This window comes from Dendrobates tinctorius, unplaced genomic scaffold (genome assembly GCF_039654945.1).
Source record: "Dendrobates tinctorius isolate UK_male_01 unplaced genomic scaffold, ASM3965494v1 ptg000250l, whole genome shotgun sequence".
NCBI lineage: Eukaryota > Metazoa > Chordata > Amphibia > Anura > Dendrobatidae > Dendrobates > Dendrobates tinctorius.
In genome coordinates, this window is record NW_027361917.1 from 26,789,138 (window position 1) to 26,802,756 (window position 13,619).

The 13,619-nt window shown below is 47.8% G+C and overlaps 1 protein-coding gene across 3 annotated transcripts in view; it reads left to right on the forward strand.

Annotated features, from left to right (window-relative positions):
- The window catches only part of LOC141063508 (interferon-induced, double-stranded RNA-activated protein kinase-like), a 253,146-nt gene that overhangs the window by 16,071 nt on the left and 223,456 nt on the right, over positions 1–13,619 (forward strand). For 2 of the 3 annotated variants that reach the window (XM_073557588.1, XM_073557590.1), the window contains exons 2-4: positions 8,035–8,112; positions 9,569–9,692; positions 9,798–9,918. In XM_073557588.1, coding sequence (XP_073413689.1) covers positions 9,589–9,692; positions 9,798–9,918 — 225 coding nt within the window. In that variant the 5' untranslated portion in view covers positions 8,035–8,112; positions 9,569–9,588. The remainder of the gene's footprint in view (positions 1–8,034; positions 8,113–9,568; positions 9,693–9,797; positions 9,919–13,619) is intronic. The other variant, XM_073557589.1, reaches the window with a different exon arrangement.

Below are 13,619 nucleotides of genomic sequence, written 5' to 3' on the forward strand. Positions count from 1 at the left end.
TGTCGTGGACTCATTAAAAGAGCATTACCGGTAAGTAATCCGGCTTTTTACCACCAAATTGTCGTTTTAACCCCAGATTTTACATTTCACACAAGACGTGGGTAAAAATGGCAACAAAACTTGTCCCACAATTTCTACTGAACGTGGCAATACCCCATATGTGGCTGTACAGTACTACTTAGCCATACAGAGAGACTTGGGAGGAATGGAGCGCTATTTGCCTCCTCTAGCACAGATTTTCCTAGAACAGTTTGTGGACTCCATATATGTTAGGCGCCGAGGTTCTCCCACTGCACAGGGGGAATCTCAAGCCATGTCCTCTGCGTTCTCCCATTCCTCTACAGCCGCAGAGGTTCCTGCTCAGCAGAGACGTCGGTCACAGCATCTTGCCCAGGCTAATCTTAGGCTATGTGCACACGTAGTTTTTTGGGTGTGCGGATTTTGGAGAGAAACCCGCAGGTAAATCCGCAGGACAAAAGTCCTGCGGTTTATCTGCGGTTTTGCCCTGCGGTTTTACACCTCATAATGGATGAGGTGTAAAACTGCAGCGTTTCTACACCAAACAATTGACTTGCTGCGGATTCTAAACCGCAGCAAAACCGCGCGGAAAAATCCGCAGCATGTGCACAGCGTTTTTTTTTCCATTGAAAATAAAGGTACTGTACAACGCAGCAGAATCTGCTGCGTTTCTGCAGAGCCAAAACCGCTGTGGAAACGCAGCAGATTTCACTATGTGTGCACATACCCTTAGGCGTCTGGTTGCTACTCCAGGCTCAGCTATTGTACCATGCATGAGTCTGCGGCGAGCAGATGCTCCTGGGACTAAGTCCTGATTTTCTCCTACTGAGCATTCCCATGGGACGACCTCTCATTGGACGTCGGAGGTCACATGCTCAGGTCCTATTGGAGCTTGGATTGGGCCATCTGGAAGGTCCCGGAAGGCTCCGTCTATAAAAGGATCGCACAGCCATGCGCTAATATAGAAAAAGATTAGACCATGTGGAGTGAGTGTTGCATGCATGCATGTATGAATGTCTCTGGTGAATGACTCATTATGAAACCCCTACCCTTGGTACGCATGTGTTGTGTAGCCTAGCCTGCTAGCGCCCAGGCTGAGGTCCAGGTAGAGGCAGAGTCAGAGACTGGCATCAGCATCCACCGGTGGCTTTGTCTGTATGCCACGGCGCACATAGTCTGCACGCCTCGGTGGTCAGCGTTCATTAGTGGCATCCGCAGGTGCGACGACACACGCTCAGTAGGTCTAGAGGGACTCAGATCTCGTGTCCTTGGGGCTGAGTTCTGTGACCATAGACTATGGTGGCTATCTTGCCGAATGCTGTGTGTTTTAACAGGCTCCGGCATTTATGTTCCACGGTACTGCGGCTCTGTGACGTAACAGTCCGCTCCTGTTCACACCGCCTCACGTTAACCCGCGTGTGACCTTTTGTACACCGCTATATACATCCGCCATTACTAAGCAGCAGTTTACCACTTCTGCACGGTGGACCCCGGGCTGCGAACGAACCTTACTATCATTTTATTATTTGGTGCGTTCCGCCAGCCCTAACAATATATAGATAGGCTAATTGCTACAAGAGTAGAATCCCCCCTCAAGTGACCCCATTTTGGAAAATATACCCCTTGGAGAATTTATCTCCAGGTGTAGTGATGATTTTGACTCCATGGATATTTTCCAGAAACAAGCAGCAATAAATGTTTCCGATTGAAAATTGCAAATGCCGTTGTAGTGACCAGTATACTGTAGTGCCCAGAACGTTGCAGTCACCAATACGTTATGCCCAGCCCGTGCTTCTGGAGGCATGCACCCATAAGTTAGGCTGGCTCTCATTGCTTCAGAAATGCCAAACATGGTCGCAATATGTGGTTTAGGTACACTGTGGGAATCAGAAGAGATCGGGGACATTTGGATTTGAGAGCGAAAGAATTTGCTGAATTTCTTTTGGCGGGTGAGGAGTCATTTAGCTATTTCAGAGCCTTTGTGCTACCAGTAACGTGGAAGCCCCCTATTTTTCAATTTATCAGATGAAGGACCTGAGTCGGGACTTGCTATTTTTGTGGATTGAGTTGAAGCTTTTATTGCGAACATTTTACATAACGTTTGGGATCACAGTTATCCGGCGCTCTATGCTGAGCACTTACTTGGGGGTTTCCATCTATATCTCAGAGAGACGTGATTCAGTTGAAATTCCTGAGGGATCCATTCACTATAATGAGGCAGCAGAGTTACTCTGGACTCCACCTGTCCTCTGTTCAGCGGTGTCCTTCTTTTTCAGAAGTGAACAAAACTGTGGCCGACTGCACTTTTATGCAATCCTAAAAAGATGGACATTGCCGGATCACAGGTCCTATGGCATCCACAGTGCCTCCATCTGCCTCAATATAGGGAATCTTCTGCCAGAAGTTCCGTCTGAATCACGTATTTCAGAGATTTACTTGGAAACCCTGATGCAAGCGCTCAGCTCAGAGCGCAGGATAAAATGTACGCCGAGCCGTACTGCGATCTTTGGGAGGCAGAATGAAAAAATCAACAGCCGGTGAAGAATTGGTTTTATTTATTTCTTACACCGTTCCTCGTACGTTATAAGTGATTAGGCGACTTTATACTTTGTGTCGTTGCGATTACAGCGATACCAGATTTATAGTGGGTTTTTATGTTTGGCTGCTGTCACTCACTAAAAGACGCTTTTTATTGCAAAAAATAATTTCTCCTACGCCTCATCGGGGGACACAGAGACAGTGGGTGTTATGCTGCTGGCCACTAGGAGGACACTAAACCAGAAAAAACGTTAGCTCCTCCCCTGCAGTATACACCCTCTCGCTGGCTGAGATTTCTCCAGTTCTTTGCTTAGTGTCTGTAGGAGGCACTTGGGTCTGGTTTCAGACCCCACCGTTTTTATTCTTGAATTTTCTGTAAATTTTTATTTTTTAATTAACGGAGTGAAGGGGGCAACGGTTCCTTTTTACGGCCCGCTCTCCCCCAAACCAACAACAGGCAAGCACGCGGAGTATACCTCCCCGTACACTTTCCTGCGACGAATGGGGCTGATTCCTCTGACGATGGTTCGCTTACGGTCGGTACTCCACGGATACGAGGGCAAGCGCAACAGGACGTAGCACAGGAGTGCTTGGAGAAGGACTTGAGCAGCGCTTTTTCGGATGCCCTGAATCAGCCTCAGAGTTCTCCATCCCCCTACCACAGGGTGGATCGATTGAGCATACCCCTTTAAGACCACCTCCAGCTCTGCTGCATCGCCCGGAGGATGAGACCGGAAGACCCTGGACAGCGACGACCTGTCTGAGCACAAGAGTGGAGGTATGGGGTCGGGTCCTGCCCCCCGGGAGAAGCGCTGACTTAACGTGGGCCCCCCCAGCTCTCAGCGCTCGGGTAGGCCAAAAATTTAGTCCCCGGCTTTTCCGGCCTGCTAGGCCGCAATTTGAATGGCGCCTCCCACTAGCGCCGCCCTCTCCCCACCCCCGGCGCCTACCGAGGGTAGGCCAAAAATTTAGTCCCTGGCTTTTCCGGCCTACTAGGCCGCAATTTGATTAGCGCCGCCCGCGCTAACGTCGCCGCCTCCTCTTCTTGGCGCCTCTCATTACTTACGAGACGCGCAATTCTATTCTCGGGGGCCATGTCTTCAGCTGCCGTTAACCCTTTCATGAGCGCTATGACTGCTCTTGACAGCCGGATAACAGGTGACACCACAGGGCCACCGTCTTTTCCTCCCGGGGGACCCAGCTCAGGACCGGGTAAGCTGCATCTGCCCTCAGATTAAAGCTTAACCCCTTCACGGCACATTCCCTGCAGCTGCAGACAGACTCTGCCATTAACCCTTTCAGGAGCGCTATGCCTCAATCTAAGGAGGCTAAACGGGCTGTTAAAAAGCACACTGCGTTTTTTACCGTGTGTACCACTTGCAAGTCTGCCTTACCCAGTGCACAGACTAATCCGTTATGCACGGACTGCGACCCCCGGACTGCGCCCTGACCTGCGCTCCAATGTCCCTGGCCGCCGCTGCTGACGGGCCTCCTGCGTTTAGTAACCCTCAGTGGGCTGCGTCCCTGTCACGGTCGGTGGAGTATCTGACCCCCCAGAGAGCGTCCTTACCTCCCGAGGAGGGCTCTGGCGTTGACCGGGAACCGTCCACCATCAGGGGCCATACTCGTTCAAGGGACGGTCAGCGCCTCAGCATCAGCGACTCCTGTCTCTCGCTCGCCCTCTCCTGAGGTTCACAGCAGCACGACTCTGAATTCGAATCTGACACGTCAGCCCCTCAGTATCCCCCAACTGATCAAGAGTCGCTTGATTCTCTTATAGAATCAGTCAACAGGATTCTGAGGTCGGATGAGGAAAATATTCCCGCTCCAGCACACCCTAGCACATTTAAGAAAACCTAGTGTGTGCGCACGTTATTTACCAGTTGTCCAGAAGCATAGGGATCAGCCACATGAGCGGTTCACAGGGCAAAAGTCTACTCAGGCTAAATATCCTTTTCATCCAGACCTAATGTAGGATTGGTTACAGTCCCCTCCGGTGGACCCTCCTGTATCGCGTCTTGCTTCTAAAACGCTTCTATATGTTTCTGGGGGTTCCTCAGTCAGAAACCCCTCCGATTGTCAAATTGACTACCTTGCCCGTTCAGTTTTTTGAAGCTTCAGGAGCAGCGTTTGTTTCCATCTTTCGTGGCAATTTGGTTCACTAAGGCAACCACTGTCGCCAGGCAGATAATTCACGCAGCTGACTTTGTAGTAGATGCTTCTTTTGATGCCGCCAATTGCGCGGCTCAAACTGCTGCTAATGCGATCTCCATTAGAAGAGCCCTATGACTCCGCGGCTGGCTGGCGTATGCCACACCTAAAAGATCTTTGACTTCTCTCCTCATTCTGGATCTCAAACTGTTAAATCAGTTTGTCAAGGTACGGCGATTCCGAATGGAATCTCTCCGATCAGTTGACTCTTCCATGGAAAAAGGAGAGGTCCGAGCAGCGACATCAAGGACGCTTACCTTCACATTCCGATCTGCCCGTCCCACCAACAGTTCCTGTGTTTTGCAATTCACGAAAAACACTTCCAGTTCGTTGCCTTGCCCTTCGGACTCACCATCGCCCCCAGGGTCTTTACCAAGGTCATTGCGGCTGGCATGGCCATTCTCCACTCTCGGGGAGTGGTGGTGTTACCGTATCTGGATGACCTGCTCATCAAGGGTCCGTCCCTTCCAGCCTGCGAGGATTCCATGGATAACAGTGGATACACTTTCTCGCCTGGGGTAGAAGATAAACTTTGAAAAGTCTTTCCCAAAACCGGCTCAGCAGATTTCCCTTTTAGGGATGATCTTAGACACTTCCCGCGGGTTGGTCATTCTCCTTCCAGGAGAGACCCAAGCCTTACAGCAGTGCCGACTCTTTCCCGACTGTTTTCTCACTCCATTCGTTTCAGCATGAGAATTCTAGGAAAGTTGGTGTCAGCGATGGAAGCAGTTCCATTTGCACAGTTCTACCTCTGTCCCTTACAACACGCGTTGCTGTTAGCTTAGGACAAGATCCCGTTCTCCCTGGACCGTCGGATCCCTCTGTCCCTGCGGGTCAGGCAGTCCCTCAGGTGGTGGACACTGAGGTCCTCCCTGAATCAAGGGAAGTCTTTTCTCCCAGTAAGATGGTTGGTACTATCCACCGACGCAAGTCTTCTCGGCTGGGGAGCGGTTTTTCGTCGCCTTACGGCACAGGGTCATTGGTCAACCCGAGAGTCAGTCTCCCCATCAACATTTTGGAGATGCAAGTGATCAGATTAGCTCTACGGAGTTTCCACCGTCTCCTCGCGCGTCACATCAGGATCCAATCCGACAATGCCACGGCTGTAGCGTATATCAACCGCCAGGGAGGTACCTGGAGCAGGATGGCCGTGCACGATGCGAGTCACATCCTCCATTGGGCCGAGCGTAGAAAATTGGACGGCAGATTTTCTCAGTCGCCAAGACATTGCCTCTGTGAAGTGGTCTCTTCATCCGGAAGTCTTTCAACAGATTTGTCATCGTTGGAGGACACCGAATGTGGATCTCATGGCGTCAAGACTAAACAACAAGGTTCCTCGGTTTATTGACCGATCGCGTGATCCATGCGCCATTGGAGCGGACGCCCTAGTTCCTTCCTCTTCCCTTGCTTCCGAGAGTCATCAAGAAGGTCAGAGCGGAGGGAGTACCAGTGATCCTTGTCGCGCCAGATTGGCCGCGCCGAGCATGGTATGCAGAACTAATATAGCTAGTTGCCGACGTCCCCTGGCGACTTCCAGATTAGATTACATGGATCTACACTCGCAGGGCCCGATTAACCACCAGAATTCCGGGGCCCTGTCTTTGACGGCATGGCCGTTGAATCCTGGATTTTTGCACAGGCTGGGTTCTCTCACGACGTGATTTCCACCATGATTAGTGCTAAGAAGCCTGTGTCCATGTGCATCTATCACCGCACCAGGAAAACCTTCTTTTCGTGGTGCAAGGATCATGGTCGATCACCTCTGGTGTTTTTCCATTCCGGCCATATTGGAATTCCTTCAATCTGGTTTAAAATCAGGCCTCGCGCCTAGCTCGCTCAAGGGCCAAATTTCAGCCTTGTCAGTGCTTTTCCAACGCAAAATTGCCACCAAACTTCAGGTCAAGATGTTCACTCAGAGAGTTTCCCATGTGGTGCCTCCTTATAGAAGGCCATTGGAATCATGGAACCTTAACCTGGTTCTCATGGCCTTACAGGAGGCTCCTTTCGAACCGCCGCAGGACGTGTCACTGTCCGTCCTCTCTTGGATGGTGGTCTTTCTAGTGGAAATTACGTCAATCAGACGAGTTTTGGAATTGGCAGCTCTGTCCTGCCGTTCTCAATTTTTTTTTTTCGTTTTTTCTTTTTTCATCAGGAAAAGGTAGTTCTCAGAATGTCCCCGTCCTTCCTGCCCAAGGTCGTCTCCTCTTTCCATCTCAATGAGGAAATTGTTTTGCCTTTCCTTTTGTTCGGCGCCAGTCCATCGCATTGAGAAGGCCCTCCACACCCTGGATGTGGTTAGGGTGCTGAGACGGTACATCTCGCGGACGGCTCCCTTCCACAAGTCAGATGCCCTGTTCATGCTTCCAGAGGGGCATAGGAAGGGTCTAGCCGTGTCAAAGCAACGCTAGCCAGGTGGATTCCCCTGGCGATTCAGTACTACTGTATCAGGAACGCGCCTGTCCCAGTGGGGATTAAGGCGCACTCTACCTGGTCAGTGGGCGCCTCTTGGGCCATTCGGCACCAGGCCTCGGCAGAACAGGTCTGCAAGGCTGCGACTTGGTCCAGTCTGCATACTTTTTACAAAACATTATCAATTTCATTCTCAGGCCTGACTGCAAGGCTGCGACTTGATCCAGCCTGCATACCTTTACAAACATTGCCTAATTTATTCTCAGGCCTCTGCGGATGCAGCCTGCAATCGGCAGTACCTCAATGTTGACTCAGTGGTACATGGGGTATTAGCAGATGTGTGCTCCCCACCCAGGGACTGCTTTAGGACGTCCCACTGTCTCTGTGTCCCCCAATAAGGCGTCCTTCAAAAAACTTGGAGAAAAGGATTTTACGGGGAGTACACAAAAATCCTTATTTTTGCATCACCATATTTTGAGAGCTATAATTTTTCCGTATTTTGTCCCACAGAGTCATGTGAGGTCTTGTTTTTTGCGGGACGAGGTGACATTTTTATTGGCACCATTTTCGGGCACATGACATTTTTTGATTGCTTTCTATTCTGATTTTAGGGAAGCAGAATGAACAAAAACCAGCAGTTCAGGATTTTTTTTGTAGGGGTGTTTTATGCCGTTCCGTGTGTGGTAAAATTGATAAGGCAGTTTTAATCTTCGGGTCAGTACGATTACAGCGATACCTCATATCATTTTGTTATGTTTTAGCACTTTTACACAATAAAAACTAGTTTATAGACAAAACTATTTTTGCATTGCTTTATTCTGAGAGCTATAACTTTTTTTTATTTTTTCGCTGTTGCAGGACAAGATGACATTTTCAACACACTTCCTGAATAGCACATGGAGAGGGAGAGAGAGAGATAGAGATTGATTTGTCGGGGTAAATATGTTCTGGAGGAACCGCTAGAGGAAAAAAAACCTTGCAAGCTCCGTTTTCAAATCTTTGAGGATGGTGACGGACAGCAACTTTTGGCGGTTCCTCAAACAAAACGGATGCAACGGACGGCAATCCGTCACAATCCGCCATTAATGGCAGTCAATGGGGAAAAAAAAACGATCCTCAAAAGAAAATTGAGGATCCGTTTTTTTCAAAACCTGGCGGATTGTGACGGATTGCAAAAAACTGAAGTGTGAAAGAGGCCTTACATGCAATGTGCAAGGAGCATTGGCCGTTAAACGGACAAAACTTGGGATAGAGTTAAAATGAACATATACCCTGCTATATGTAAGTAAAAAGCAATAGTGCATATTGTAACGAATGGAAGCGGAGGCAGAGATGGTGAAGTTCACATTCGTTTTTATTTTTTAAGTGGAACCTTGGCACCACGGTCCGGTGGGCTCCGAAGTGGGCGTGACTAGTGAGCCCCTCAAACTGGGCCAGAATGGAATACCCGGAGGACACAGGTGGTACCTCCAGTTAGACCCCGAACACGTGGCAGCTGTCCCTGCGGGACCAAAAGGGATAACAGTAGTTACAGCAGAGTCCGTAATGAGCTGGGTCCTGGATCCGGGTAGGTGGTAAGGAGTCGGTTCCAGTGACCTTCACACAGTCCTCAGATACGGATAGCTGTTAGCGGAACGGGATGGCTTAGGCCCAGATGGTTGTAGATATAACCAGGAAGCACAGGATACTGATATGCTGTGGAGACAGAGAGCATTAGACAATGCACAGAGACTGCAGACGCAGTGCAGACAGGTTAGCATGAGAACCGGATGTAGCATGATATATACTCGTTGCTCCGGCGCTCTCCCTATGGAGGAGAGGCCAGAAATAGCAGCCAGTGCGCTGCCATTGGTTAATTGCACTTTTTGAATAATGCACGCCGCCCCTTTAAGAAGGCAAGAGAGCGGGCGGGCGTGCCCTAATAGCCTTAGCTATAGATCTCCTCACAGGACGCCAGGAGGAGGAGGCAGGAGGGAGGCCAGAATGCTGAGCAGCAGCATGAGATCCAGAGGAGACCGGCTGCTGTCTAAGGGCAGCATGTGAGGCTCGAGGTGAGTGCCCAGAACGGAGAGCAGCGGCAGGCCTGGACGCAGCGCCAGGACGGGGGCCAGGTTTAACACATATAAATAACATAGGGTACTTCGTGAACACTGTTAGGGCCATTCTGCCTGGGTACACCTTGGTGCTGGAAGGATGTCTTTTATGCTTTTTTGATCAAAAACAGTGCCTAATGTTATTTATATGTACTATTGTTTTTTACTTACAGCAGGCTATGTGTTCATTTTATTTCTTTCTTAGTTTTGATTCAATGATGTATTTGGAACATGCCAAAATTAATGCCCAATTTTAGTAACAGGTATTTACACTATTAATATATTTCCTTTTCTTTAAGGTTCCTAATTGAAATCTATTATGGCAGAACAGAACTATAAAGGCATGCTGATAAGTCACTGTAACACATCCGGACTGCACTTTAGTTTTCAAATCTTCACAAAAGGACCAGCTCACAATCCCAGGTACAGAGAGTTCTTTCACTGGCTGTAGGGAACGGAGGATATCTTTATTTATTCTTCATTTTATAATGTTGGAATTGTGGATTTTGTTTCTCTTTTTCTTTTTAGATTTACTGCTGTTGTGTTTGTAAATGAAGAACAACGTGGAGAAGCTGAAGACAAAACTAAAAAGGCAGCTGTGAACCTTGCATGCAAAATGGCTTTCCTCTCTCTACAAAACCAAGACCAGGTAAACAGTGGATCAATTTTTTAAAGGGGCAACCTGCTTTTGACAGTCTTTTTCTGTTAGGCCGGTTTCACATTAGCGCATTTTCAGCGCGCGCACGGCCGGGGGTAGCTCCGCCCCCGATCCGGCTCTCTGCCCGGCGTGCCCGCCCCTTCCTTGTAGCGCCGCCTCCTAGCGGACAGCGGCGCCTGCGATCGGCGCACCCTATCTTTAGCATAGGGTGCGCCGATCGTGCGCAGGCCGTGCGCTAGTTGCGCTTTGACCTGCGCTGCGCACTTTTGACGGTGCGCCGTGCGCGCCAAAATCAAACTTTTCGGATTTTGGCGCGCACGGCGCACCGTCAAAAGTGCGCAGCGCAGGTCAAAGCGCAACTAGCGCACGGCCTGCGCACGATCGGCGCACCCTATGCTAAAGATAGGGTGCGCCGATCGCAGGCGCCGCTGTCCGCTAGGAGGCGGCGCTACAAGGAAGGGGCGGGCACGCCGGGCAGAGAGCCGGCTCGGGGGCGGAGCTACCCCCGGCCGTGCGCGCGCTGAAAATGCGCTAATGTGAAACCGGCCTTAAAGAGTTAGCCACTTCTTTCTAAGTCCCTTTCATGTGAACTAACTGCCACAGTAGGGCTCTTTTCTCAATACCTTGATTTCCAAAATCTTTCTGGAACCTGAGCTGTTCTCCTTGTTACATGACCTCTGGCTGAGAATCTCCTGACTTTCTGTGATGTCACCTCAGATCGTGCCTGACTTCCTGGCTCTGGAATCTGATGAGACATCACGATCATGTGACTTTTCCATGCTGAGGAGAGCGGTGCTCCACACACCCTATTCTACACCATTATAATATATACAGTATTTGTATCAAGGATCAAGGTGAAGTTGGGGGTAGGGTGGGAGGGCAAAGGCAAGGGATGTGCTCACTGCTGGCTTGCAGGCCAACACAAGGGCTGACGCGAAATGTATTCAGAAGGGAGAAGAGGATCTAAAGAGGGAATAATGGCTGTAAAAACAGAGGTGCTTCTTGGGGCATGAAGTAAAGCAGAAAGGCATAAAACCACATGAGCATTGGTAGAAAAAGGTTCTTTATCTGTATTATTCTTAGTGGATAACCTCTTTAAAGGGAATCTCTTAGTAGGATCGACACTTCTAAGCCATCTATAGGGGCATTCAGGACATAGAAAATTTAATAAAATAGTACCTTGATATTTGTTGTCTCATGCCTTATTTTAGAGAAACACCCATTTTTCATAATATGTAACTGAACTGTTAAATGGGTTATCCAGGCTTGGGGTTCAAGGCTGCAGTCACTCTATGTGACTTCAGAATTGTGAATCCAAAAGCGTTCCCTGTGACGATTCTTTGGTGCTGACGCCAGGATCGGGTGGTTGATTTGCATACTTCTGGCCATATTCCGACTAAACGTGTCTGGCCCTGCTCAATTTGCTTTTATTGAGCGAGGCCACACACATCTAGTTGGCACATGACCGCATGTAGAATCATAGAATCATAGAATCGTAGAGTTGGAAGGGACCTCCTGGGCCATCTGGTCCAACCCCCTGCTCAAAGCAGGATTCGCTAAATCATCCCAGTCAGATGTCTGTCCAGCCTCTGTTTGAAGACTTCCATTGAAGGAGAACTCACCACTTCTCGTGGCAGCCTGTTCCACTCATTGATCACTCTAACTGTCAAAAAGTTTTTTCTAATATCTAATCTGTGTCTCTTCCCATTCAGTTTCATCCCATTGCTTCTAGTCTTTCCTTGTGCAAATGAGAATAAAGTTGATCCTTCTACAATGTGACAGCCCTTTAGATATTTGTAGACAGCTATTAAGTCTCCTCTCAGTCTTCTCTTTTGCAAACTAAACATTCCCAAATCCTGCAACCTTTCCTCATAAGACAGGGTTTGCAGACCGGTCACCATTCTGGTCGCTCTTTTCTGAACTTGCTCCAGTTTGTTGATGTCTTTTTTAAAATGTGGTGCCCAAAACTGGACACAATATTCCAGATGAGGTCTGACCAAAGAGGAGTAGAGGCAAATAATGACTTCACGTGATCTAGACTGTATGCTTCTGTTAATACATCCTAGAATTGCATTTGCCTTTTTTGCTGCTGCATCACACTGTTGACTCATATTCAGTCTGTGATCTATTAGTATACCCAAGTCTTTTTCACATGTGCTGTCACTTAGCCCTATTCCTCCCATTCTATATATGCTTTTTTCATTTTTATTGCCCAGATGTAGTACTTTGCATTTCTCCCTGTTAAAAACCATTCTGTTAGTTGCTGCCCACTTCTCCAGTTTATTTAAATCTTTTTGAATCCTCTCTCTCTCTTCTCTAGTATTAGCTATCCCTCCTAGCTTTGTGTCATCAGCAAATTTAATCAGTTTACCCTCAATTCCTTCATCTAAATCGTTGATAAAGATGTTGAACAATACAGGGCCCAGGACAGAGCCCTGTGGTACCCCACTTGAGACATTCTTCCAACTGGATGTGCAGCCATTTACGACCACTCTTTGGGTCCGATCACTAAGCCAGTTATGAATCCACCTAACAGTTGCCTTGTCCATTCCATACTTAGTCATTTTTTCAATAAGGATTGTATGAGAGACTTTGTCAAATGCTTTGCTGAAGTCAAGATATACTATATCTACAGCATTTCCTTGATCCACCCAATCAGTGATACCGTCATAGAAGGAAATTAAGTTAGTCTGACATGACTTATTAGTTACAAACCCATGCTGACTCTGTTTAATCACTTCATTCTTATCCAGGTATTGACATACATGTTGTTTAATAATTTGTTCAAAGATCTTTCCTGGTATAGAAGTCAGACTCACCGGCCTATAGTTGCCTGGGTCCACCTTCTTCCCCTTTTTGAAGATAGGAACAACATTTGCTCTTCTCCATTCTTCTGGCACTTCTCCTGTTCTCCAAGAATTTTCAAAGATTATGGAGAGGGGTTCAAAAATTTCTTCTGCTATCTCCTTCAGTACTCTGGGGTGTAATTCATCTGGACCTGGAGACTTGAATTCATTTAGGTTAGCTAAGTGTTTCCTCACTATCTTTCTGTTTATAGATATCCTGGATTCTTCTATTCCCTTAATAGGACAGTGAATAACAGTTGATGTTGCATTTCCTTTCTGAGAGAAAACAGATGCAAAATAGGAATTTAAAAGTTCAGCCTTCTCAACATCCTGTCTTACCATTTCATCATTTTCATCCTGTAAAAATCCTATAGCATCTTTGACTTTTCTTTTACTTTTGACATATCCCCAAAATCCTTTATTATTGCTTTTGACATCTCTTGCAAGCCTCAGTTCATTTTCAGCTTTAGATAATCTGATTTGTGCCCTGCAGGTTCTGCAGACAGCATTATATTCTTCTTTAGATATGCCTCCCTCTTTCCATTTTATAAACATTTTTTTCTTCCTTTTTAGCATGTGCTTAAGTTCTGTGTTCATCCATCCTGGTTTCCTTAAATGCTTCCTATTCTTCCCTCTTTTCGGAATTGTTAACAACTGTGCTTTGAGAATTTCATTTTTCAAGATTTCCCATCCTTCCTGGACATTTTTGCATGTATGACATGTATGCAATTTTATATACTTGCAGTCATACGCCTACCCACACTCGGTGAAGACACTGGAGAATCCTGACAGCATGCTCTGCAGACTTGAATCCCGAGCCTGAACAACACCTTTAAGATCAATGGG